Source organism: Suillus bovinus (genome assembly GCF_016758785.1).
Source record: "Suillus bovinus strain UH-Sbo-P2 chromosome Unknown EDB93scaffold_36, whole genome shotgun sequence".
Classification (NCBI taxonomy): domain Eukaryota; kingdom Fungi; phylum Basidiomycota; class Agaricomycetes; order Boletales; family Suillaceae; genus Suillus; species Suillus bovinus.
In genome coordinates, this window is record NW_024542092.1 from 269,410 (window position 1) to 294,550 (window position 25,141).

Here is a 25,141-nt window from a genome sequence, read left to right on the forward strand (position 1 = left end):
TCAATAAGATCTTCTCAGCCTGTCCATCCTGCGTCTATTCAGATACCCATTCTCCCGATGGCCTATATACCCCAGCAAATTGACGCAGTTAGCGGCGAGCAATACCGTTATGCGTTGACTAACTTCGTGCGTAATTATCATCATCAGTGATCTCAATGCTGACCTATAATCTTATCTATCTCACCTTCAGCGAATCGCGCACGAGAAAGTCGAAGAACAACGTCGGCAACTAGAAGAACAAGAGAAACAGGTTGCATTACTCCGCGCGCGAATCGCCTTGCTAGAAGGGACTGCGAATGATGAGCAACGGGAGAACAAACATCTTGGGGGCAGCTCAGTCGATGACTTCTCCATCAAAGTATGTCTTTGTATTTCTTCGAGTGTTGGGAATACCATCTAATCTGCTATGTATATAGAATGCCGCGTCCTTGTTGGAGCGCTCGATCAATCGCTGGGCAGCAGATATTGTGCGCGCACCGCCTTCTGCACTCTCTGATATCCATGGAGCCGCCTTGGGCGACATCACAGGCTCTTATGATCCCGCGCCCTATGATGTCTCGCCAATGCAGGTACAGAACATCCTCCGCCATGCGATGTCAGAAGTCATCAGTAGCGAGATCATCAACAATCTCGTTGTGACCAACTCCCCCGAAGCAAACGTCCAACTCACGAGGAATCCACTGAGCACTTGTTCGCCCGTGCGCGTCAATTATTACATTCTTTCTCCCATGCTGACGATCGTTTCATGCATCAGGCAATCCTGTAGTAGCATGTGTTTGGCGCCGACAAACATTCTCAGCGGCAGTGGAGAACTGCGACCCAGAAATGACAGCTGCTATTCTTGCAGAGACACTCCCAGCGCTCACCAAAGTGCTTGCGGGATCAGCAAACAACACAGCACCGATTCTAGCAAACGCATACACCTTCTCGCGTATGCTGCACAGTGCCCCATCATCATCCACCGATGCGTTTTACCGTAGCTTCGTCCCCGAACTCGGAAGTATCCTTTATCCGCGTCAGATAGAGCTCGTGCGCCGCTGTCTCAAGAGCGAGCGAGGCGAGCAGGATCGTGTAGGTGCGACGATCTTCCCTGGGCTTGTGAAGGTCACGAGGGGCGGTGTGGCAGTTACCGAACAGAATCAGGAAACGGTACATACGGTCGTGCGGCGCGCGCAGGTGATCTGCGAATGTGCGCTCATATCATCGGGGAATGTACCAATGCAAGGGTAATGTAAACCCCTGGATTTGTACCAGCATTGACTTGGATAAGATGGAAAGGATAAAAATACGCGGGTGGGATATATCATGCAGTGATCTATGTAGTCCTAGCATTCAATTCTATACGACAAGCAGCGATGCAATTGTTGCTTGTGATTGTATCACCTATGATGGCGTTAGCGTGACAAATGCAACGACTGAAGACGTCAATACCTCGAGAGCCTGCAGAACCTCCAATCGTCTCCGTGCAGCTTCCAGCCAATCATGGAGCAGCTCTCTTGCAGTTCCTTTCACTTGATTTAACTCTCTTGCAGCACTATCAAGATCCTTCTCATTCATGTAATACTCCGCTCTCGACAATATACTCAGCACGTCCGACCCAGGAACAAGTCCATGCCGCTGGAACCTAAACAAAGAAAGAAAGTGCGAAGCCAGGTGTGTGAGCACACCTGCATCCTGATCGGGGACCAAAGCAACGCTCGAGACGCGTGGCCGAACGGAGGTACTAAACCACGATGCAAGATCTGCAAACGGCTCAACGCCAATGTCAGGCATGTCACTTTGTTCAAGGGAGTCTAATGCTGCAGTGATGATGGTGTCTTCCTTGGCGACTGCGATGTGTCGGAGCACACGGAGCTCTTCACGGAATGGCTTGCGTAGAGACGCGTCGACAGCACTCTGAATAGCACGTATGGCAGTCCACATGCTGTGCACGCGAATATTCTCATCGAGGTAGGAAGAATTGTCGAGTGCGAGACGTTCAAGGCGTTTGAGGCTTGTTGCGAGCTCGTCAAGCTTGGCGAGACGACCCCCGCGTTCTTGCTCGACACGGACTTTGACCTCGCGGATCCACCGCCTCTGCATCTCTATGCCCTGCGCGATCACTTCCTCCTTCAACCTGCAAAGAGTGAGTAAGGTGACGTGTACTGAACCCGAGCTAGTAATGGTCGCCTACCGCTCATTGATAAGTTCTGTCTGTGTGCGTAATTCCTGCTCCAGCTTCTCACGGTAAACCTGCGCGAACCTACCACGTTCTTCATCGTAGAATTTCCTGAAGCCGTCTTGTTGCGAATCCAGTTTATCCTGTGCCTCAAGCTCGAGCTCGAGAAGCTTTGTGGTATACTCCCGTGCTTGTTCGTCGAGCTTCATCTCTAGCTGCAGCTTCTCATCCTCCTTGATCTTCTCAATACGTGCCGCGAGGCCAGTGAGGTCAGCTTTGGCAACCTCAAGAACATCTTTGGCTTTTTCGGAGGCAGCAGGGTTGGAGGCAAGGAAAGAGGCGAGGTTGTCGATTGTGGATGCGAGCTGGGTGATCACGGGCTCAGATACAGCGACTTCAGACACGGCTGGAGCAACAAGAGGCAGAGGCAGGGACACAGGTGTGGTTTCCGCAGCGGCCTTCGGGGCAGGCTTTGGCGGTGCGGGGCGCTCATAGCCGGGTGGGGGTTCGAAGCCGATAGGAAGCGGGGCAGCATAAACCACGACATTATCAGGACTCTTGTCCGATACAATTATGAGGTCAGTGTCATCGCGCGGCAGGATGGTATCTGGAGAGGATTCGGGCTGAGCTGGTGCGGTTGTCGCCTTATGAAGAGAGTCAACAGAATTCCCAGAAAGAGCTGCCTCCGCTTTGCGGATTAGGTCGTCCAATTCATCAGCGAACTGTGCACCGTGTTGTCGTGCAATAAAAATTGCTTTTGCGGTTGCTTCCGGGACCGTCTCGTCCTCCACTTTCTTTACAGCAGTCTTGAGTGATGCAGCGACAGACTTTACGCGCTCTTTGGACTCCTTGAGTGCTGACTTGGCCGTCTTCTCAATTGTTTCCTCCGTCGGCAGGTTACCCAGCTGCCGCTGTATGAAGTTGTTGATGGTCTTGTAGGTGTCTACGGTAGCCACCACAACCTGTTCAATGGTAATCTCATCCCACTTGCGGACTTCGCCATACTCGACGAGTTCCTTTCCAAAAGGAACGTTTTCGGTGAACAGTTCTCGGTACTGCTGGTTCTCGAAGGCAACAAATGTGCTACCGATGTAGAACGTGCCTGTCGCTGCCACAGTGTAGAATAAAATCCTACGAACGACTTTCGCGGATTTAGAATCAGATGTGGCATTGGAGGTGGAGGTGGTGGAGGCTAGTCGCTGTCAATACAGTTGACTCCGTCATAAGCCACGTCCCAAGAGAATACTATAAATTTGTTTGCTCACCCTGCGAGAAGTCCGTACAAGGCCTTGTCTAACCGTCGCCGGAACGTGTCTAGGAACAGCTATGACACGGTGCATTGCCGCCGTTGTGGTGCTCGATGAGCTCAAACCAAAGACCAGGCGAATTGCGAGACAGAAACTGGTCCGGAAAATCCCGTGCTGCTGTTCAATGTACTTCCGTCCTATACCAATATTATCCCTAAACGCATGCCCTGGTAGCGCCCAGTTGCCCAAGTAATCTCAAAATCACGGATCGGCGACGGTCTCTCAGCAATTACTGCACTTCAGAAACCCAAGCGCTCGCCAAGGGATGCAGCGGCTCGCAGGCCATCGCCGCGACTCACGATTCATTCAAGTTAGTACAAATATGTTACTCTATCGTTGTCTGCAAATGGCATTGGCGCTGCCGGCGTTGAACAGGATGTAATCAACACCAGGAAATTCAATCAGTCGAGTTGACAATTTGGAGTCCTTGGTCAGGACGGCATAAGTGCAACCACGCAAGCATTTATACGTGCGGAAGAAACAACTGTCTTCATACTCTCAAGACGGCCACTCGAGACTTGAATGTCATGAGTTTGTCATATTGAAGACAATTATGTGGTAGATTTGTTGCTCTGGATGACTTTCCGTACTGGATGTGTTACCGCACATGCTTATTTTTGATTCACCGACCCATTCTAGATAAAAATTCTGCAAATATTATGATGATATAAAGAGTTCAGTCTCTGGACTATATTTTCCCTAGAAAATGAAACCATCAAAACTACTGCACTGAGTCGGCACTGAGGTGTCAACGTGTACAATTGAAAATCCCGTAGTGAGTTCTTGATCCTATCTCCATCCTAAACGCAGACCCCTCAACTATACCCAACACAGCCCGGGTACCGTGTTTTATCATTTTCCCTTGTTTGTACTTTGTAGCAAAATACTCTCTGATTTCCACCGGATCAAGCCGAGACATGAGCGCTGAGCGCTAGGAGCGTGAACATTTTGTAATGAACCAGTTTGCCGCATGCGGCAAAATGTTGCCCACTACCATCATCGTCAGATCCCAATTCTCATCATTCTTTGTTGTGATTTTGTCACTTAATATCTCGAAGAACCCGGGGGCCTATTCCAAATGACTGGTAACATGAGTTTTCCAGGTCCTAACTCATCAGCACACTATGTAAACTCAAGATAATGAAGATGCCGCATCCAAGATGTGTTGAGCCCGAAACTGGTATCAGGACTAGGTAACCGTATGGATCCTGCTTATTTTTGGGTATTCTCATTGTCAGGCACGCTGGTCGTGGAATATATGATGTTTGCTCCTTATCTTAGTTATCTTACCACAGACAACCTCGCAGCTCGCAAACCGACAATCGTCGTAATGACTCACATAGAGGGTGACAATGAACTTCCCGAGTACACCTCACGAGCCAGCAGCAGCGTGGCTCCACTGGGCGCCTTAACCCCTGGTTCCGAACACACTGTATCGCTTGAAGACAGCAAGGGACACAAATGGCTTCTCCTTTCAGTGAAAAGTCGCGCTCCTGTGCCAGAGTCTTTGCCAGCATTCTGTGCGGGTGATCTTATCTCAGGGAGCGTAACTTTAGACATTTTGAAGTCGGAATCACCCAAGGCTATTGTAGTAACAGCAGGTCACCATTTATTTTCAAACTTTACAATACTTATGGACGATCCAGGTGACGGCTGCGACTACCTTAATTGGACAGGAAGGACAAGATTTTCTTGTCATCGAGAAAGTATTGTGGAATCCAGCGACGGCCCTTCCTGATGGACCCGTAGTGCCCAGACTCGAGAAAGGCCATTACGCATGGCCTTTAGAAATAGCACTCCCAAACGAGACGGAAGTTCTGGATTGTAAAAAGAAGAAGATCTTTCCCCTTCCGCCTTCCTTCACAGAGCGAGCCAGTCCCGCTTACATTAATTACAAGATTACTGTCATCGTTAAGCGGGGCGCATTCAGGGTGAATCAAACGTGCGTTCACTGCTCTCGGATGCTCTTCGGAACCACTCAATAGTTCGCAGTTTAGCCACGGATTTTGGATATGTCCCAATTACGAAACCGGAACTCCCATCTCTTATGATGCAGAAAGCATGCAAAGAAAACATTCCATTTGTTGGTCCTGAAGGTGGGTTGTAGAGCGTTGTAGTCTTCGATGCTTGTGTTCAATACTGGCAGGTGATCCGGAGGGCTGGTACATTCTTCCATCAGTCACTATTACAGGCACTCTTTTTGGTTCCAAGAGGGGGGATGTCGATTTTAACGTATGTCGATCTCCCATTTTGCAATTTGCATGGCTTTAAAACAATAAATATCTGTAGCTAGCGCTAGCCAAACCAGTTGGTCTATTCCTGACTTCGAGCGTCAGGCCTCTCACTGTACCTGTAGCTCAATTATGCCCGTGGTTCTGCGATGCCGCTATGGCTAACTTTCACAAGCACAGACGAGCAAGCTCTCGATTTACTCGCCAATAACCAAGCCGTCCGTATTTTCCTGCAGCGATCACTGGCTACAGGCTCGGACGCAACAAGTGATTATGCCGGGAAGCACACAGACAACTTCTTCGTTAGCACAATAGCACGTGCTGTTTTCTGGCCAGCAACAGACGCGAGTACCACGGGCAAGCGGGTTCTCCAAGGTGAAGTGAACTTAAAAAAGACATTCAAACAGAGTGTCATCTTCCCCCGATTTTCTGTGAGGGTGGGTAACTTTCTTTTTGTTTCTTGAGAAACTCGTTGACCAGTCTGTTGTTTGCAACTCATTATCGGGTCATAGTACCATCTAGAAGTTCATCCTTTCGAAGCAGTTGGCTTCGTACATGCACCGCATGTCACCGGCCCACTGCTGACACAACCAGTTGGTGTGACATCTCTGCACGCAACTGGCATTGTGATGCGCTCCCTTGCACCACCCGAGTATGCAAAGGAAATTGAAAATTTCGACAACTCCGTAGGTTTACTGGAGAATGGAAACCAGCGCTTCTACCATCACGGAGGGCTCGGAGTATCCTAATACGTAATGGGGAGGTGGGAATTGCTATCGAATCCTGTGTTGCAACTTGGGTATGTATGTATATGTATCTCCTGGTATTTGAATAGGTGTTGTACCTTAAATGTAAAGTGATTATATATCACTCTCCAAGACCCATGAGGAGCAAGGTCTCAAAAGTCTCATCACTCTTCTTGTCACACGTCCCCCCTGCGCCAACGCCTCCAAGTAGATCAATATTCCCCGACGGAATAATCCAGTTTAGTGATTCTGGACGTCTACGTGCCACGAAGATGAATGCCAGATCGCCATCACCCCCTATATCAGATCCGAATCGTTGCCACTCGGAGAGCGAGTTATTCGCATCAATTTTTCGTGCGATAACAGGTTCAAACGAGAACCACAAGCCGAATGCAGACCAGAATGGAGTCTCTTTAGAAATACTCCGGATTTTGTATGATATGATGACTCGTGGTTGTGATTCGAAAGTGGAGATAGAGGGAGGAGAGGTCAGATGGAGAAGGGTGCGTAAAAGGGGAGCTAAAAGCTCCGGGAAATATACCTGCATTTCTGTTAGTGATTAGTCTTAAAACCATGAAGAGCACTATGGCATTTACAAGGTCACTGCAGATTATGTGCGTGATACACCCGTGCTCATGTCCACTTGGATCATCGACGAGCTTAAGCTCTCGTACAATGTTGACGGCATGATCATAATCACCCCACGAAAGAGGTCGTACTAAAGTAACCTGCGTGTTTGCTGAATCCCCCTTTGGCGTGACAAAAAGATTTTTCTCCAAAAGCGGGCAGACTTCGGGCAGATCAGTTGCGATGACTAGATCTCGCCCGGACAAAGCAGCCGCTTGAGCTATTTTCGCTGCAACAATGCCCGTGCCAGAACCAAGTTCGAGAAAAACTCGTTTTTGCCCAGATAGATGCTTATCGATCATGAGCGGATCGAACTCCCAAGTAGAAGGATGGTCGATGTAGCTGTTCATTAGATATGCCGCTTCCCTACATGGCGTCGCGCTCAGAGCGAGGGAGCGGAATATCAAAGTAATATCTAGTCACCAAACGCGACCTGCGATCCCATAAGTCTCGATCCCTTCTTGTTGTGCCTCAGCACCAAAGGCAAGTTGCTGTTTATCCCAAAAATCGCATGTAGAGTAAGCATCACGTGGAAGTAAGGGATGGATCGCGAGTTCTTCTGGGAAATTGACATGGTTGTGCACCCCGGTCATGATTGCAGGTATAAAGCAGCATCCTTGTTTGTTCGTGTTAGTTTCAGAAGCTTCAGCGACCCGTCTGGGAAGATTCTGCAACTCACAAGTCATTTCCTGTTCATAGTGGATGTGGGTTGGGGCGGGCACCCGGAAGCTCTTGCCAAAGTACTTGCGCCCACCCAACCAGCTGGCAATGGCGTTAAAAATGAGCTCCAAGAGTAAGGTTTCGCATGGCTCATCGCTCTTCCAAGCTTAGTTTACGTGTTTAATTCTCACTATGGCTGTTTTCAGTCCACGTGCACGAACCTAGTGTTTGTTTGTCGAGCGTGGTCTCCAGCTGCAACTTTTCGTCCTCCTAAATCTTCTCGACACGAGCCGTGAGGCCAGATTCCCAAGGACGGCGGCCATTGACCTCAGGCTATTCAGAAGCAGCAGGTTGGGATGTCCCGGGAATTGTAGAGGTTTTTACGTGGCTCTCGGGATAAGTAAACTGCTGGTCAGTTGAAACTAACACTACAGAACGGAAAGGCGGTCGCCACAAAGGACTCCATACCCTCCCTATTTACTCCCAAGCCGCGCAGTACCTCCACCTGCAAACTATCCAGCCTCTGGATTCTTTTGTATGGCTGGTCTACTAGTGTAAGGCTTTATACCCTACTTTCTACATGCTTTCAGCATATGGCATGCATTCTGACGGTGATTGTGCAACGTACAGTTAGTAGAAATTTTTCTTTCATTTGCATGAAAATGGTGATTGAATTGTTGAACATAGACACAGCTAACCGCGTTTGTATCCCGGACTCGTACCGGTATGCCTACGCAGGCCCAACTATAAGCTCGCCCCTAGAGAGTTTCTACATGCAGGTTGGCACCAGGCCCTAGCTTCGAGTCTCCAGTTTGTCTCCCATTTTCGTACCGTATGCACCTTTAGTAGGCACACCGATCTTTTCCCGTGTTTATAACTTGAGTGGTAGAATTTTTCGCACCTACCACCGGCGGAGGATGTATCCTCTCGAGCAATTTCGTGTCCTATAGGGGGTCTTGTCATGGCAGCTGCCACTAACGTGACAGCGCCACCCTACTAAGGCTAAACGAATCCTACGGCTCGCAGTGTTTCCACTGTTTCCCGTTCCCATCCCAATTTCTTGGGGAAGGGTCTCCGCCTTGCTCCTCCCGCTTATCTGCACTTCTGCAGCTGACCTCTGGTAAGGTCACACGAGAATCACTAATGCACGTGAATCATTTGGGTTGCTTCCTGGTAGCCTTCTTCGTTGGCTTATCCAGTACACACAAATGCACCATCATCATGCACCGGGTATCCTGTCGACAGAGGCTACGAGCTAAAAGCTTCACATTGTCGTCGGATCATTTTTACCTTCCCAATTAAGGGCCCCGGTGTTGCGGCTTGCTTTAGTTTGGACTTCTTGACGTCCCTGAGTACTGCAAACAAACTCAGTTTCTTCCTATCTGGAACCCATTGGCTGATGAGGCCGTCCCACAATAGTCAGATAACGATCTGCGTAGATTCAACATCGCGTTGATCAAGAGACCGGAGAGGTGTTGGTTCCCTAAGAATGATTCTCTTTCGGTACTAACAGGTTTTGCGGCGTGAACACCACCTCTCAAAAACCCAACATAAGAGTTTCTCCATCACAACCCAGTAATGAAGTTCTAAGTTCTTTGTTGTACGTGTCTCGTGTACTCACATTGCTGTAGTATATGTGGACTGGATGTAGAAGAAGAGGATTACTACTTCATGACGCCAGTTATGGATGCTATACCAAATAAGATTGTATCTTTATATTACTAATCAAGATATGTCACCATGGCTATTCAGATTGATGAACCATGTGCACATGATGGATGTATCTCAGTGCGTTCCTACATAAATCTGCTTCTCATCAGAGTTCTTATCATATATATATATATTATAATTCGATGACCGAGGGGCAGCGTGAACCTGCTGATAATGTGGAAGAAAGTGCTCTTCGCTTTACGATCTTGTCTGCGGCACATCTGAACATTGTGGTGGACATTGGACATGGCCTTGGATCCCTTCATGTGCTTAGGTTGATGATCAGCGCTCTGCGGTTTGATTTCTGAATATTGGTTTTATATATAAATAACTTACTTTCATCAATCAAGGCTATGTCGACGATAAAAGCTGGACGGTGTTGTATCACCAACGCCGTTGTTATACGTCCACCAAGTTGGCTACTCACTCGCACCCATCCCTCAAATGACCATCATCTCGAATGATCCAGCTTGGTGGCCTCTCATTGCTTGGCTTCGTTTTTACAGCTATGCCATAGGTTCGTAGAGAATTAACTCCATAACCTCAGTGATGCCTCGAGCTAACCTTACAATGGTTTCGCAGTTGCTTCCTCTGTTGTGGTTTTATATGATTGGGGTGAGCAGATAGTAATCGACCACTACTGATATTGATATTCTTATGATATTTGCAGCGCTGTCGTTTGGACAAGAGGTATGTTGATGCCATTACCGGTGTACCACACTTACTAAGAATGGTCTTGTAGGTTGAATTAGTTTTTGTGAGCAGTGTCCCATAATAATAGAACTATAGTCATCAATTCGGGGCAGAGGAAAAGCTGGTCCCTCATGACTCTTGTTTATCTCGGTGTACGTGGCTTGTGTTTGTAAGTACCATTGGAAGCTTTTTCTGACTTCAAAATTCTAGGTGCGATATGCCGCAATGCCATATACTGTGTATGTCTGCAAGGATAACCAGTGGCGTCTGTGCTAATAAGCGATCTTCCATAATCAGCTTCAAGATGTTGTGTATGTCTGCTCGCATTCAGTGTGTTTATTCCTGTTAACTGGCGGCATACAGCTGATCTTCCGTCAATCTCGAACACAGATGAGGTACGTATATTACACTAATGCCTGCCATTTTTGTCCGATTGACTGCACTGATATGAAGGGGTGAGTGAACTCCTTGAGGTTGTTGACGTAACATCATGATTGCAATAGCTGTGAGTTTGTTTGGGCATGTATCCTCTGAGGCTCATCACTAACCCTCGTTCAGGCCGTATTGTGGGCTTGGCAACAAGTTGGATGTTTGTAGTCGTAAATTCTATGATAGGCAGTGAGTCACTAAGTTGGAATATCTCAGTGATGTTGACTGAAAAAGCATGCAAGTCATTATGATCGTTCGGTTATATGCCATGTATCAGCGATCAAGCAGGATTCTTGTTTTTCTCATTGTAATCTTTCTGGCTATCACCATCGCCTGCGGAATGTGAACCGAGACAGTAACTAGCCGGAGTTTTGGGGGTAAGCTTTCAGTAAGTATCGTGATCTGACATCTACACGTGAACTTTGACAATCCTTTCGATAGTACACAAATTCCGAGGGCATCATGCTTTATACTTGTGTTGTGGAAATTGCTACTATCTTGCAGATGTTTGTGCTGGGACCACGCCTAGTCCTTGGCGTTCGAGAATATCACGCCAAACTCGTGGCCAATTCTGATGCAGGAACAGACATAACTACAATTTCTTTCCAGGAACACGTACATTCGTCAACTGGCAGCAGTGCGTAGCGGCGGAAATGCTCAAAATTTGTTGTATGCTAGTCTGCCCGTGGAGAGAACAGGAAAACGTGTTCGGTAGTTTTGTCATGGTACTGATGTGTAAGATGTGCGGAAAGAGAACTATATATTATCAGGTCTTGTAAATATATGTTACATTGTATCTGCATTATCATTATCGTGGTGGCGCTGGGAAGCATCGAAATGTGGAGATAGTCTGGGAGATGTCAAAGTCACGGGTTAGGTTGGATGCAAGAGATGCCGTCGACTGGGTAAAAGGTAGATAGACTTAGACCCCACCGGCGCAAGGAAGAGCCAGTCCAGTCGCCTACTTGCAAGGCAAGTAGAACCAATCGTTTCCAGCGGGTGATCGAGACTAGTACTGCTAGAGGTGTAAGGCCCACCACAAAAACGCGAACCCAACCTCGGGCCAGAACAAGCTCAGATAGTCCGAGTTGAAACCGCACACTCGAAATTGATTAGATCGTACCAGGCGCGTGGTTCGAATGACAGGGTATCGAGATCCAGCAACAGAAATCGAGTACTAGTAGGAGTCCGCCATGATTAACATCGATCAGTCGTTTTAATTTTAGGGGGTGATCGAGTTACTAGGCCTTTCCCTCGAACACAAGCCCGACCTCGTGTCAAAATAAATCCGAGTCGCAACTCGAGATCGATTGGATCGTGCCAAGTTTGTAGTTTGTGGTCGTCTCATCGAGTGCTTGTGATGCAGCGTGGAGTTCAACGTAAAGCGAGTAAAGCAAATGAAGTGGAGGGAAATGAAGTAGCAGTGTTGGTAGATGGCAGCTTTTATACATGCACTGCAGACGACGGAAGAATTTACAACTGTGACACATCCGACGATCCGATTCCGGGCGGGACTGTCATGTCTCACAAGTACTGCAAGGATGATGTCATTCCAATCTTGACCGGTGCTAGTGACTGACAGGTGGAACCCTGTCACAAAACATTCTGCAAGTGATCACGGGTCGTGAAGGTGCATGCAGGCCATGGGTCCGTCGCTATCAGGCTTGTGAACCACTGTAAAGGAAACGATCATCTTCATTCCTTTCGGACTGGGTGATGAGACGAATGAAGAGGGTTGTTGATAACTGCGGTGCTCGAATACGATACTAAACATTGCGACAGCAAAGCTTTACTGTAGGCACTTAAGGCGTGATAGAAACGAACGGATAAGGGGAAGCATCAAGCACACTGTTCAAATGCTCCCGCCCAGTGCATGCAGGGCCCTCAACGCACTTAGCGATCTCTTTCCCAGCGTTCAACCCCTCAAAATACGCACCATGAAGGAAACCTACGCGCGCACACATTTATATCACCTCCATGAACAAAAGAAACAAACTGCAGTCAGAAAAAACACGCACCATAATACTTCAAGCTTGTAGCTTCGCCCGCAAACCAGAGCCTCTTGTCTACAGTAGCCCTCAGATTTTCTGAGTGACCGGGAAGGAAAGAGGGGGGCCAGTTGGAGTATGAGCCACGGAAGAGAGGGTCCGCATGCCAGCGTTTGAAGTGGAATGCGACAGGATCAGGAACAGTAATGTTGGGGTACATGGATCGGAGGACTTCCATGACTTCCTCTTGAACATCTGAATCTTGCATGCCCTCGATGCGCAGTGAGAAATCACCCTAAATATCTCTGGAATGAGCGACACAGGTGCATGGAGCATAACTCATGCAGACTTACGGTGACGGTCACAAAGACGAGACCAGAACCAGGGAAAAATTTGACGTGGTCAAGACTCTGCCAGATCGGATACCGTCCCCGTTCCTTGTCTGCGTATATGGCCATCTATTCTGGATACATCAGAGAAACATTTAATGTTGATGTTCATATGTACCTCGGTATCAAACCAGAACTTTTCCTTGAATTGCAAGAATATTTTGGTGTACGTGGCCTGGGGGCAGTTGAGTTGTCAAAAATATTAATATTGAGCAAACATACCATGACCATGCTCTGAATGGCCTCAATCTTCCACGAAGGAAGAGCAGGTTCAAATGCGATATCACCATATTGTAGTACTCCAAGACTAAACGTGCAAAGCACGTAGTCCGCGGTGAGAGTAGAACCATCTTTCAGTGTGACCGTCACTCCATCCCCACTGTATGCAATCGTCGTGACAACGGAATTCAGGGAGACTTGCTCAGGTTGAAGAAAATCTGCAGCTTCGGCCTGGATGATAGTTTTGAAGCCACGCTGGTCAATGCAGAGATTGTTTTCATCCGAGAAGCCCCCCATATCGACGTCAAAGGTAAAATTGTTGTTCTGTGGGATCGTCAGGTGCTGGTAGGTGCACACTAGAATATGTAGATACCCAAGCTGATGCTATCCACGAATTCTGGTCTGGGGACTAGTATGAGACAATGAGAATAGCAATCAACAACGTGATCAAAGTTCTCGCACCTGTGCATCTATTGGATGTTGCAATGATTAGCAGGAGGATAAGTCCAAGATAAAACTACTTGCATTCCTGACGAGTATGAAATTAGGAACGCGGTAGGTTTAGACAGGAAAGACCCACATACCCAGTCGACTTCATAATACTGGCAAGCTGCTTCATACATGTTCTTTGGAGTTGCGCCGGTGATGCCGTACGCGCTTTGAAGGCTGAGGTCAACCTGCTGCGTCTTGACGCGTTCCCCTTATGGAACATATGAGCACGCACAGCTGACAAAGTGCAGATGTCATACCTGCAACAGCTCCGACTTGGCTGAATTGATCGACTGATGTGTCCAAGAGGTTACGATAGTCTTTAAACCCGTCATAGTCGTAAGTCGCTGTTCACCATTGATGAGTTTAGACAAAATGAGATGAAGATAAAATGGTAAACGTACTGATACTGCCATCAAGATCATTATACTGGTTCTTAACGTGGTGCTTTCGAGCGAGCGTCAGAATGGGGTTAGCTGTCCCATTGCCAGTCTGCGTTCCCTGGATCCAATTAGGACCGAGTTCGACAGTGTACTGCTTTCCAGGGATGCCGATGGTATAATTCTGCATCCTTCCGCCTAGTTCATCACGTGCTTCGACGATCAAAAAGTCGTCGATACCCTTGCGGTGCAATGTGCGCGCGGCAATAACGCCAGCAACGCCTCCTCCAAGAATTAGGACTTTGGGATCTTTGGTTGAGCGGTGGTTATTATGAGCAGTGGAGGGTGATGGCACAGCTGTGGCGAAAGCAACAAAGCCAAGGAGCAAGGCGAGGTGGACTTGACGCATCTCCGTGATGGGTGAAGACACGCCTGATCCGATTGATGAATCCGAGACATTTATAACAGCGGGGAAAGATGTGACGCTGGAGACCCGGATAATATTTAGACGTTTTTGGCACAGCTGGAAGCGAGTAACCGGATACTATGATAATGTTAGTAAAAAAATGACATAAATAACGAGAATTCGAAGGAAATTCGATGGCAGTGATAGTAATTCCATACTATGTGGCGGTGTCCCTTGCAGGCTTGCACTAATATTCTGCTTGTAGTTGTCAAACATATGGCATCATGATTGTTCCCATGTGAGGTGGTAGCCAGCGCTCACTCCATGTTGATCCTCAGTGCTCGGGACAATGAAATAGCTGCAGAATAACTGTCTCGACAGCCGTCTGAAGCCGCTCATCATCCGATTATGCGGAGGAACTTGCAACGGAAGCTTGAAGATACTTCATATTCGGACACAAAGCGCACCCCGCCTTTTCGGTGTATCGTGATAACCGGTTTAACCTGCCGTTAAACCATCTCCCTGATTGATTGGTTCACAGCCATGACTCAGAGCGATTATTTCTCCAAAATAATCACCAAAATCACCGAATAATTCATCGCTCGAGTCAAGCTTAAGGAGGAAGATTTAAATTTTTCCCGCAGGTTGAACTTTGGTCAAATCCGATTTCCGACTCTCGAGGTACATCGGAGTAATGCTCCGACCATTTTGAATTCAGGCCTTAGGCTAGGTAACTGCGACTGTGTCGCGATAACCAATGGGGCATCAAGCAAATGGAACTAAGCCATAGCGCGCGTGTTGGCAGTAAACCAGTTAGTGAGCGTTGAACTTTGCTGATATAGAGTAGCGACCTAAATGGTTTATTTATTAGGATTTTTTCGGTTGAGTGGTGATTGTGCCAAATAGGATAGTATTCGAGTCTAATCATTGTGTGAACACACAGCACGGCTCAATCCATGTGCATCGTACCTTCTGACATGTAGCCATCCAGATATTTCAACAAACGACTTCCTTTGAAACAAGCATTGGCCATCCCCGCTCTTGATCTGTACGAATTTCTCTCACCTCTGCCAGCACATTCTGTTTATGTTCTAGACAGGATGATATGTCCTCGACAGAGCGCGAGACAATTCCATTGGGCAATGTTCATTGGCGATCACGCGCGTTACCGGGCATGATTAGTGACTCGGAGTGCACCACACGTTTTTCGATGAGAGCTTTGTGCGATAGCGTGGCGCCAATGGACGAATACATATCTGGACGTCAGTGCGTTTCAGCTGTGCTTAAAAAGCTAGTAAGATCATCGACAAATGCTGAAATCAACGGGGAAGCCATGGCTTTGGAGGCTCGCATAGCTGCTGAGATGCATCGATGACAGGAGGAGTAAGTCCCACATTCGTGGGAAAGTAGGGGATTATTTGTCTGTGTTAGCTTCGGAAGCTTCAGCTCGAATCTAAGTCGCACCCTATAATTGGGAATTCATGTGCAATCGACACTTTAACCGGTTGTGGGGCCGGCAATTCCGCCTAGTTTCAACACGAGGTTGACATATCTCAGTTGTTCATCTTCATTATGTCCGCACAGTCCAAACCAGCGAAGCAGGCGCAACAACTAACGCCTTTTGCATCTGCGTTGGCCGGTGCCCTTGGAGCTTGTTTTAGTAACGCGTGAGTATTACTCGAGTACCCACGCACCAGCTGTCCTGACATATCAACAGTGTAGTGTATCCTCTTGATGTGTGCGTCTGCGGTCGCATTCTATGAGATATACTTCTAATATGGACGTAGTGCTAAGACCAGGATACAGGTCACCTCATCGACTGCGCGAGGGAAACGCAAAGACGACCTGAGCATGCTGTCGATGCTGCTCCAAATATTCAGACAAGAGGGAATCAATGGGTGGTACAGAGGCTTTGCTGCAACCATGCTAAACACTTTCTCGATGCGTGTGTCTCCAATTACCTCTTTTACGTTCCCTCGCCGAGCTGAATACCCCAAGAATATGCCTACTTCTTCTTCTACTCATTCATACGCTCATCATACATCAAGCGCATGACTTTGAAGCTTCCTCCTGGTTCGAAACCTCCTGCACTATCCACAGCTGCTGAGCTCTCCCTCGGGGCAGCTGCAGGCGCGCTGTCCCAGATTTTCACGATACCGGTATCGGTAATCGCAACTCGCCAACAAGTTGGGCGCTCTGCCCGGGGCTCCTTGGAGTCTTCCCAAAATGAGGGACCATCGGATGAATCTTTTTTGGGTGTCGCTCGTGAGATTGTTCGCGAGGATGGTGTCACAGGGCTGTGGCTTGGCATTAAGCCCGGCATGGTCCTGACTGTAAACCCTGCTATAACGTACGGCGTTTATGAGCGCGTCAAGACTTTGTTGTTGCTCGCAAGCTCTGCAAATAGTAAATTAACTCCGGGAATGTCGTTTTTGCTTGGGGCGTTTAGCAAAACGCTTGCCACTATCGTGAGCTTGATATATGATTGGGTGACCGAGTGACATCTCCTGACATCGCTTCCTAGGTAACATATCCATATATTATGGCAAAGGTTAGAATTCAGGCCCGCCCTACTGTCACGGATACATCGGACAGTGAGGGTCTGCCTGGTGGCGGAAATGGAAATACCAAATCCAAAGCAAAACAAGCTGGTGCCCTCAGCCTCCTCCTCAGAGTCTTGAGGAAAGAAGGATTTGTCGGGTGGTATCAGGTCCGTGTTACCAATCTGATCCTCGCTATTCCTCGCTGATCAAATTGAACAGGGGATGTCCGCGCAGATAATCAAAGCCGTGCTTTCTCAGGCGTTACTGTTTGTATCCAAGGAACAGTTCGAGCACTGGGCCCTGGCCATCATGGCTTTGTTTGCCAAGTTTATATCGCGGCCATGACAACGCACGTTTGTTGTTCTTGGGGAATCAGGATCAGTTAGTCGTTTGCTTTCTGGGAGGTTATCAATGCCTATCATGTATTACTCCAGGGCCCAGAAGCTCAATAGACAAATAGACGGATCATGTACCCATCCAGATGAGGTGTGTCCGGCTGCAGGGCCTCAGCTTATTTACTTTTTATGTAGTTGTCAGGTGCTGAAGTAACGAGTCATGGTGATGTATGATGGAGTCAAAACATATTGGATCGCGATTGTGGAACGGGGAAATCAAACACAGCTTAAAAAGTGATGTACATCTTTGTCTCTGGAAACGAAAGTTCGTGCTAAAGAATGCGTATGATCATGAGAAGTAAATATTTGATGAGTGAGAGTGATGCGATACAAATGCATATGGGTCGTGTGGGGTATGTTGATCGAAGGGAGCACGTGAATATAAGTAAGTATTGGTACAACAAATAATCCTAAACGTCCAATAATCTTCCGGCATATTAGACAGACGAAATGGGGGAAATAGAACGAAGATGTAATAAATGAATGAAAACACCTAAAAATGCCACAACTTCATGTGATTGCTCCTGTACAGATCTGATTCGTTCAGGTCATCCCGGATCGTCAGATCATTTGTAAGAGCATCATGCACTGCAGTCAACCATTTCCCAGTCGTCACTAAAGTTCACTAAGGAAACGTTAGACGATGTGGCATCAGGCGCCCAAACTACTACTCACCCTCCTGTGTTGACACAAGCATCTCGAGGTCCCGAGTAGCGGCTAAAATAGACACAGCCATGCGAGGACCCATGCGAAGAATCTTCGCGCCTTCAGGGGAGCATCGCATGCGGGCTTTAATTGCGATCCGGTACAAGTCCGGCTCCGGCTTCGAGCGAGGGAAAGAAGCGCGGGGTGGAAGAAGTTTCTGAGTGGGTGATAAAGGGGAAGAGGTGCGCAGTCCTGTCATTTGTTTGGGTGGCGGGTGAGGAGTTGATTTGATGGGCTGCTTGGTGGAGGGCGGAGCAATTGTAAACTCAGGACGGCTGCGGCTGAGCGCAGCTTTACGGCGTTCACGCTGCTCCTTGTAGTGGTACAGAGTACGAGTGTAGGGAACGAGGGGAGGTTGGGTCTTCGCGTAAATTGAAGAGGGGCCAGACTGTAACAAGGTATCCTCGTCACCTTCATAGTCTGACAAGGAGAGAAACGAAGTAGTGCGACGAAGCGACATGCGTAAAGATTGCGATGGATATGGCTGAGAGAAGGACGAAGGGCGCTTGCTTGTTGCGGAAGAAGGAGCAATGACTTTAAGAGCAGACATAAGTAGGGGAAGAAAGTGATGAGACCCTGTGGCACAGGACAAAGGGATTCATAACAGTTGTGGATTGTGGCCTAAACAAAAGCGGTGCGGCAAGAATACAGCGATGACTAGGTTTCGATATGATCTAAATGATGACGGAACCAATTTTAGCACAACGTGCTATTTCCAAATATGAACTTAACTGAAACCACAGACAGTCTTCCTCTCCATTTCGAGAAATTGTCAGAAACAATGTGGAAAACCTAGACGCTCTCGCCAAACCACCATTCCATCGCGCACGCAATGCTAGGACGCTCGAAATCTAGAAACATCGATGGTCATCATCATGCTAGAACAAAGGTCTTGTAAGTCCAAACATGGTGATAGTTACATGCAGACTGTCGCCCCCGTTCAAGACGTCCTGCCAACCAAGGCGAATTAATTTAGATCATTGGTTGAGAGACATATAGAGCATCGATGAACCGAAGAGATGTCTAGGGTTGCCCTCCAGAGTGCCGAAAATTTGACTGCCAAGTCAAGCTTGAACTTGAACGTTAACTTTGAAGTGACGTATGAGAAATTGAATTAATTTGAGAAGCGACTTCTGAACTGACAGCCCGAGAATCTGATTGGTTCAACTGAGTGCGCAACTTACCGAACAGACGTCTCGTACGCCTTCCGTACGGAAGCCATACTTCTAAGCTTAACCTGCGGGGTAGAATTCAGAATGCATATCTTGCCGAGGGAACACGAGAAGTTGCTCTTGCACCAGGTATTCTCGGTCTATATCCTTCGAATGGAATATACATCTCTTCTCAGGCTGGCTTTCTAGCCCAAAAGCGCCTAGCTAGAGGCCTACAACTCAATATCAACGAAGCCATCGCATTGATTGCCTCTCAACTGCAGGAACGCATACGCGATGGACAGCATTCTGTGGCTGAGTTGATGCAGTACGGGAAAACCTTATTGGGTAGGACGCATGTCTTACCCAGCGTTCCACCCCGGCTACACGATATACAGGTAGAAGGAACGTTCCCAGATGGGTGAGTTGCATGCCTGTGCGAAATCACCTCAGCTGACATCCGGTTGAAGGGTGTTCCTAGTCACTGTGCATGATCCCATCTGCACGGATCATGGCAACCTAGATGCAGCGTTGTATGGATCGTTCCTTCCGGTACCTTCGCAGGACATATTCCCAGCCGCGGAGACTACGATCATCTCCCGTGAAAACCTTCCAGGAGCTATCATCGCCAAAAAAGAGAGAATCATCATCAATAAAGGACGCGAACGCATTAAATTGAAGGTGACTAATTACGGGGATCGTCCTATCCAGGTTTGTGCCGTCCCTACTCTGTCGTGCGAACTCTCATATTCCCAAAAGGTGGGATCTCATTACCATTTCATCGAAACCAATGGCGCGTTGGAATTCGATCGTGTTAAAGCCAATGGGATGCGTCTTGATATCCCCGCTGGAACTGCTGTTCGCTTCGAGCCTGGCGACTCCAAGACCGTCTCACTGTGCAGTATTGCGGGCAAGAAAGTCATAACTGGTGGCAATTTGGTTGTCACTGGCATAAGGGATGCCCTGAAGGGGGGTAACCATATTGACGAGGGGTTACTGCAGGGGATTTTCAGACACTGTCCAGACCCTGGTGCGCTCCAGGTACACGAGGACACCACTATTGGTCGCGAGGAGTACATTTCTATGTATGGGCCCACAGTCGGTGATCGTATTAGGCTTGGCGATACTAGTTTATGGGTCGAAATCGAGAGCGATGCGGTTTGTTATATCAGTATGATCATGTTTTTCATGCGGGCTCATATCTAGCACAGGCCTATCATGGTGATGAAGTCAAATTTGGCGGAGGTCAGTGATGATTTCTGGTGCCTCCCCTAATTCTCATCACTGGGTACAGGCAAGTCTATTCGAGAGGGCATGGGTCAGGTAACCAGTTGTAAGCACCTCGAGGGTAACATAGACCTCGTCATCACCAATGCAGTTATAATTGACTGGACTGGGATATACAAGGTAATTAATTGTCTCCGCTAATCTCTATCCGCTGCATACCCTTGCAGGCAGACATCGGAATAAAGGCGGGCAAGATCGTCGGAATAGGTAAAGCCGGAAACCCCGACGTCATGGCCAATGTCACCGCCAACATGTGCATCGGCTCGTCAACGGAGGTCGTTGCTGGCGAGAAGCTCATTGTGACTGCGGGCGCTATCGATGCACATGTACATTATATTTGTCCGCAACAAGTCACCGAAGCGCTCGCTTCGGGTACGACGACAATGATCGGGGGCGGGACGGGTCCGAGCGCAGGGACGAATGCTACGACATGCACACCAAGTCCATTCTTCTTAAAGACAATGCTTGCAGCAACGGATGGGCTCCCGATGAACTTCTTGTTTACCGGGAAGGGGAACGACACGGGAAGGCATGCACTAGAGGATATCGTTCGCGCAGGTGCAGGGGGCTTGAAAATACACGAGGACTGGGGTTCTACTCCAGCTGTGATCTCGAACGCGTTGGATGTTGGTGATGCGTTTGATGTTCAGGTCAACATCCATACGGATACTCTCAATGAGAGCGGATTTGTGGAGAGTAAGAAGTGTGTCATTCGTCAGTCTTTCGGATGCTGATGGGACGCAGGTACGATCAAGGCGTTTGGGGGTCGCACTATACATACGTATCACACGGAAGGCGCCGGTATGGTTTCGTTTCTTTTAGCTCTCTATTATATGGTCTCATTGTGAAACTAGGTGGCGGTCACGCTCCAGATATCATTGTCGTTTGCGGTTTGGAAAATGTTCTTCCCTCGTCCACCAACCCTACACGACCTTATGCTAGGAACACTTTAGATGAGCACCTTGACGTGAGTTACCTACGCACGTTGATTATATCTGCCTTTCTAAATACATAATAGATGTTGATGGTTTGTCACCACCTTGACAAATCGATTCCCGAGGACGTAGCATTCGCAGAGTCTCGTATTCGAGCAGAGACAGTAGCAGCAGAAGACGTTCTGCACGATACCGGTGCGATATCCATGATCAGCTCTGATTCTCAGGCTATGGGGCGTGTCGGAGAAGTCATCTCCAGGACATGGCGTACTGCGAGCAAGCTCAAGGACTTCAAAGGTCCATTGACTGAGCTAAATGATACAAGCGAGAAAGATAATGGACGTGTCAAGAGATACATAGCGAAGTATACGATCAATCCGTCAGTTTTGTTGTCATCTCGAGCGGTCGTGCACTGACGGTTCTTTAGCGCGATCACGCACGGTATCAGTCACCTCGTCGGCTCAATAGAGGTTGGAAAACTTGCCGACCTTGTCCTTTGGAAGCCTGAAAACTTTGGCGCCAAACCTGAATTAGTTTTGAAATCAGGAGTGATCACTTGGGCTCAGGTAGGATTTAGGGAGGAGCTTTTTCGATCATAGTGCTTATGTCCCTTGCTAGATGGGCGATGCAAACGCTTCAATTCCGACTGTACAGCCGACCTATGGCAAACCAATGTGGGGTGCCTTCCCCACTGCAGCTGCGCTCAACTCGGTCGCATTCGTCTCTCGAATCTCCATTGAGACTGGTACTATCGCTTCATACGGACTCTCCAAGCGAGCAGAGGCTGTTATTAACTGTAGGAACGTGACCAAGAGAGATATGAAGTGGAACGATGCGATGCCGAAAATGTCTGTTGATCCAGAAAGCTATGAGGTAAGGGCGGATGGTGTGTTGGCTGATATCGAGCCTGCGAGCAGATTACCACTTGGGAAGGAGTACAACTTCTTCTGACGGCGGAAAACAAAATGAAGAATGAAGATCGTATATATTATATGCTATTGTACGAATGCGAACTAAATTTATGGAAAAATGAACAGAGCGAAGTTTCACATGAATGTACATCACCTCATCACTCACTAATTCAGAATCATCACGGCAGTCCGGTCACGTATTAGGAATCGATGCTGTATACCCGATGCTAAGATCAGTAGAATTCTCAGCCAATAGATAACACTGACGAGAAGGAATGGCCTTTGCCAAAAGTAGCCTAATTGCCCCGCTGACCTGCGAGCAGCATACCAAGGTTGATGAGGGCTTGGCCAAGAACTTCGATGTTTTCTGGATTCGCAGCGTTGGGCGCCGGCACGGGTACGACTACGGGTATGGCTACAGCACCAGTAGGAATTGGTATGTCTGTGCCCAATGTCGAAAGTGAAGAATATGTGGCAGTAGCAGTGGGACTGGTTTCACTTGTAGAAGGGGTGCTGGTAGGTGTCTCAGAAGTAGTGCTGGTTTCAGTTGTAGAAGGGGTGCTAGTGGGGGTCTCAGAAGGGGTGCTGGTATCAGTTGCAGAAGGGGTGCTAGTGGGGGTCTCAGAAGGAGTGCTGGATACAGTTGTGGAAGGAACGGAGGTTGTGTCAGCAGCGGCTTTGTGGTGGTGGTATGACACGTATGTGGACGTAGACGTAGGTGCAGGTGTGGACAAAGCAGGGATCGGCGTGGGCGTCCATTCAGGGCTCGCAGATGGCGTAGGCTCGCTGGTGCCATCGTTGAACCACCACGACCCGTAAATGACGCCCTCGTCTAAAGAACTGAAGAATTCGAAAAGACCTTCAGAAAAGTCAAGCCCGCCGAGCGGGCATCCCATACACTAAAGACAAACATGTCAGTAAGAGAGAGAATAACGCGTCGTTGTGCTCACTTCGTCCATGATGGTAGCCTGAGTTGTTTTGCCCCCGTAAGAGATGGTAATAGACTTGAAGCACTCTGGACCCGGGTAACCTCCGCCAAATTGGGCTACATTGAGAGCGACGATCTTGTCGTAAAATGAGTATGGGAAATACTACCAAGTAATTGTTATGGTTGAGACGTACAAAATCGCCAGGAGAGCTGTACTGCCCACAAGCACCCCTTAAATCCTCATCAGCTACATAGCTCGATGAGTGATTCTTCAATCCAAGTACACTCACAAGCCGACGTCATAAAAGGTCATCCGTGCATTGTCGAAGGAGCGTTTGTGGATGCCCACATCGCCTCGCGCCCGCTGGGCCAGTTCTTGATGGCGTCCACGCTGTATATGTCCAAGTTTACCGCCAACAGTAAAAGGAAGAATCGCAGAAACGAGGAGGAAGATGGAAAACATTAACATTGGGAGTTATAGACCGAAAGTCAGGTGAGTTTTGGAACGGCTGAAACTGTTGTTTTTTGGGGTATAGCTAAGGAGCGTCTGAACAAAGGAGTGACTGCCGGTACTGGTATAAAGTCGCGGGAAGTGATACAACGACGAGCAAAAAACACAGAAAGGCCGAAGCAAGTTGAAGAAAAAGTCAACCAAGCGAATAACTTATCACTTACCCAAAGAAGTTAATATGTGACTTTGGTCATCGTACGTACTTTACATATGCATAGCGCCTTTTAGAAACTGAGAAGACTGAGTGTAAGTACTGACCCAACTTACTCTTCGGAACACAGGGCCGTCATCATGGTTCAAATCAACGATAGGGGCTTGTCCAAATGCTAACCAATTCGCGGAAGCAATTCCAAAGCATTAATCATCCGAGTCATCATTCAATTCTAGAGTACCTTCAAATGAGTCGAGGCCTCTCGAATTCAGCATTAACGACAAGAACTTTGATGTAACCCACTGCTATCTGGAGTTCCGCCAAGATTAAGATGTAAGAAGATATCATGATGTAAAATGAGATAATAAATTATGGATCCTTGAAGTAGAAATTTCCATAGGAGCTTTCGTATACAGAACGATCGCTATATCCGTGCCGTCATTGAGGATTGGTACTAGTGTCGGTCAGAGGCGTCGTGAGGGTTTCGCTTGTAGATGTGGTGCTGGTCTCAGTTGTATTGTTGCTAGTAATTGTGATTCAGAGAGGTGGTAGGTAGATGTAAACCATTGTCGGTCACGGGTTTCGCTTGTAGACGCAGGGCTGGTTGCGGATGCAGATAGGGTGGAAGTAGTGGTGTTTGTGTCAGCATAGTGGTGGTAACCAAATAGGCATGGACAAATCAGCGCGAGCTGGTGTAGGCGGAGCTCGTAAATGGTGCCGGTGAACATTCGCCGCATCATTGAATGTCCTACTCAGTCTTTGTGTTTCAGGCATGAACACTTCTACGAGAGACATGAACATTTCTTTATACGATCCGACTTGGCAGGCCTGTGACTGTTAGCCGGCTTTTGCTCAACAAATACACAAACGAACACACGAGTCATTGCACATTGAATATGCTGGGACTCCTATCCTCGTATCGAGGAATTTACTCGTCAAATCCCGTTTCAAACCGAGGCAAATCAAATTGAAGTGGGAAACTACCTGCAGGCTGCCGCTGCTTCAGTGTTTCCAGGACAGCCTCCAAAAATGGTGTTCACCAGTGACAACAAGCAACGTGAAATCGTTGACCTGTACTGGCTTGAATATCAGTCGCGCCATTTGGCCAAGATGACATCAGGTAGCTACGAAGTGTTTTTGAGTTCCCGTACCCTCGGCAGCAGGCATACTTTTTGAATATTCAATGTAAGCT

General features: G+C 48.0%; 9 protein-coding genes across 9 annotated transcripts; 4 read left to right on the forward strand and 5 right to left on the reverse strand.

Annotated features, from left to right (window-relative positions):
* Positions 1-57: 57 nt before the first annotated feature.
* On the forward strand, positions 58-1,230 carry EDB93DRAFT_1241198 (uncharacterized protein; the record flags this gene model as incomplete). Its single annotated transcript, XM_041451845.1, has 5 exons — positions 58-126; positions 191-358; positions 417-659; positions 686-698; positions 755-1,230. 5 exons carry the CDS (start codon positions 58-60, stop codon positions 1,228-1,230), a joined length of 969 nt encoding a protein of 322 aa, XP_041306709.1.
* A 108-nt stretch (positions 1,231-1,338) lies between these two features.
* Positions 1,339-3,498, reverse strand: EDB93DRAFT_1087331 (mitochondrial inner membrane protein Mitofilin; the record flags this gene model as incomplete). Its single annotated transcript, XM_041446037.1, has 4 exons — positions 1,339-1,383; positions 1,432-2,116; positions 2,174-3,357; positions 3,424-3,498. 4 exons carry the CDS (start codon positions 3,496-3,498, stop codon positions 1,339-1,341), a joined length of 1,989 nt encoding a protein of 662 aa, XP_041306710.1.
* A 931-nt stretch (positions 3,499-4,429) lies between these two features.
* EDB93DRAFT_519609 (uncharacterized protein) lies at positions 4,430-6,650 on the forward strand. Its single transcript, XM_041456614.1, has 8 exons — positions 4,430-4,698; positions 4,761-5,062; positions 5,112-5,407; positions 5,458-5,561; positions 5,612-5,697; positions 5,755-5,772; positions 5,822-6,133; positions 6,209-6,650. The coding sequence occupies exons 2-8, from the start codon at positions 4,796-4,798 to the stop codon at positions 6,443-6,445; spliced, it is 1,320 nt and encodes a 439-aa protein (XP_041306711.1). The 5' UTR covers positions 4,430-4,698; positions 4,761-4,795; the 3' UTR covers positions 6,446-6,650.
* On the reverse strand, positions 6,362-8,071 carry EDB93DRAFT_519653 (putative methyltransferase-domain-containing protein). Its single transcript, XM_041456615.1, has 4 exons — positions 7,749-8,071; positions 7,493-7,685; positions 7,039-7,435; positions 6,362-6,983 (listed from the first exon to the last, which is right to left on the reverse strand). The coding sequence occupies exons 2-4, from the start codon at positions 7,660-7,662 to the stop codon at positions 6,564-6,566; spliced, it is 987 nt and encodes a 328-aa protein (XP_041306712.1). The 5' UTR covers positions 7,663-7,685; positions 7,749-8,071; the 3' UTR covers positions 6,362-6,563.
* A 3,828-nt stretch (positions 8,072-11,899) lies between these two features.
* EDB93DRAFT_1329156 (uncharacterized protein) lies at positions 11,900-14,638 on the reverse strand. Its single transcript, XM_041455135.1, has 9 exons — positions 14,051-14,638; positions 13,907-13,993; positions 13,741-13,857; positions 13,531-13,568; positions 13,161-13,481; positions 13,057-13,113; positions 12,903-13,007; positions 12,580-12,844; positions 11,900-12,509 (listed from the first exon to the last, which is right to left on the reverse strand). Exons 1-9 carry the CDS (start codon positions 14,433-14,435, stop codon positions 12,364-12,366), a joined length of 1,521 nt encoding a protein of 506 aa, XP_041306713.1. The 5' UTR covers positions 14,436-14,638; the 3' UTR covers positions 11,900-12,363.
* Positions 14,639-16,004: 1,366 nt separating this feature from the next.
* On the forward strand, positions 16,005-17,320 carry EDB93DRAFT_1241203 (mitochondrial carrier domain-containing protein; the record flags this gene model as incomplete). Its single annotated transcript, XM_041451846.1, has 6 exons — positions 16,005-16,099; positions 16,150-16,170; positions 16,220-16,377; positions 16,431-16,900; positions 16,957-17,142; positions 17,195-17,320. The coding sequence occupies 6 exons, from the start codon at positions 16,005-16,007 to the stop codon at positions 17,318-17,320; spliced, it is 1,056 nt and encodes a 351-aa protein (XP_041306714.1).
* Positions 17,321-17,863: 543 nt separating this feature from the next.
* EDB93DRAFT_1251478 (uncharacterized protein) lies at positions 17,864-18,625 on the reverse strand (the record flags this gene model as incomplete). Its single annotated transcript, XM_041453162.1, has 2 exons — positions 17,864-17,985; positions 18,046-18,625. The coding sequence occupies 2 exons, from the start codon at positions 18,623-18,625 to the stop codon at positions 17,864-17,866; spliced, it is 702 nt and encodes a 233-aa protein (XP_041306715.1).
* A 621-nt stretch (positions 18,626-19,246) lies between these two features.
* EDB93DRAFT_520040 (urease) lies at positions 19,247-22,614 on the forward strand. The gene is made up of 12 exons (XM_041456616.1): positions 19,247-19,376; positions 19,424-19,647; positions 19,697-19,937; positions 19,986-20,384; positions 20,438-20,471; positions 20,521-20,633; positions 20,681-21,209; positions 21,258-21,314; positions 21,368-21,480; positions 21,532-21,827; positions 21,876-22,014; positions 22,067-22,614. The coding sequence occupies exons 1-12, from the start codon at positions 19,332-19,334 to the stop codon at positions 22,397-22,399; spliced, it is 2,523 nt and encodes an 840-aa protein (XP_041306716.1). The 5' UTR covers positions 19,247-19,331; the 3' UTR covers positions 22,400-22,614.
* On the reverse strand, positions 22,486-24,070 carry EDB93DRAFT_1228123 (plant expansin). Its single transcript, XM_041451250.1, has 5 exons — positions 23,578-24,070; positions 23,482-23,518; positions 23,310-23,423; positions 23,056-23,258; positions 22,486-22,944 (listed from the first exon to the last, which is right to left on the reverse strand). The coding sequence occupies exons 1-5, from the start codon at positions 23,754-23,756 to the stop codon at positions 22,656-22,658; spliced, it is 822 nt and encodes a 273-aa protein (XP_041306717.1). The 5' UTR covers positions 23,757-24,070; the 3' UTR covers positions 22,486-22,655.
* Positions 24,071-25,141: the final 1,071 nt, after the last annotated feature.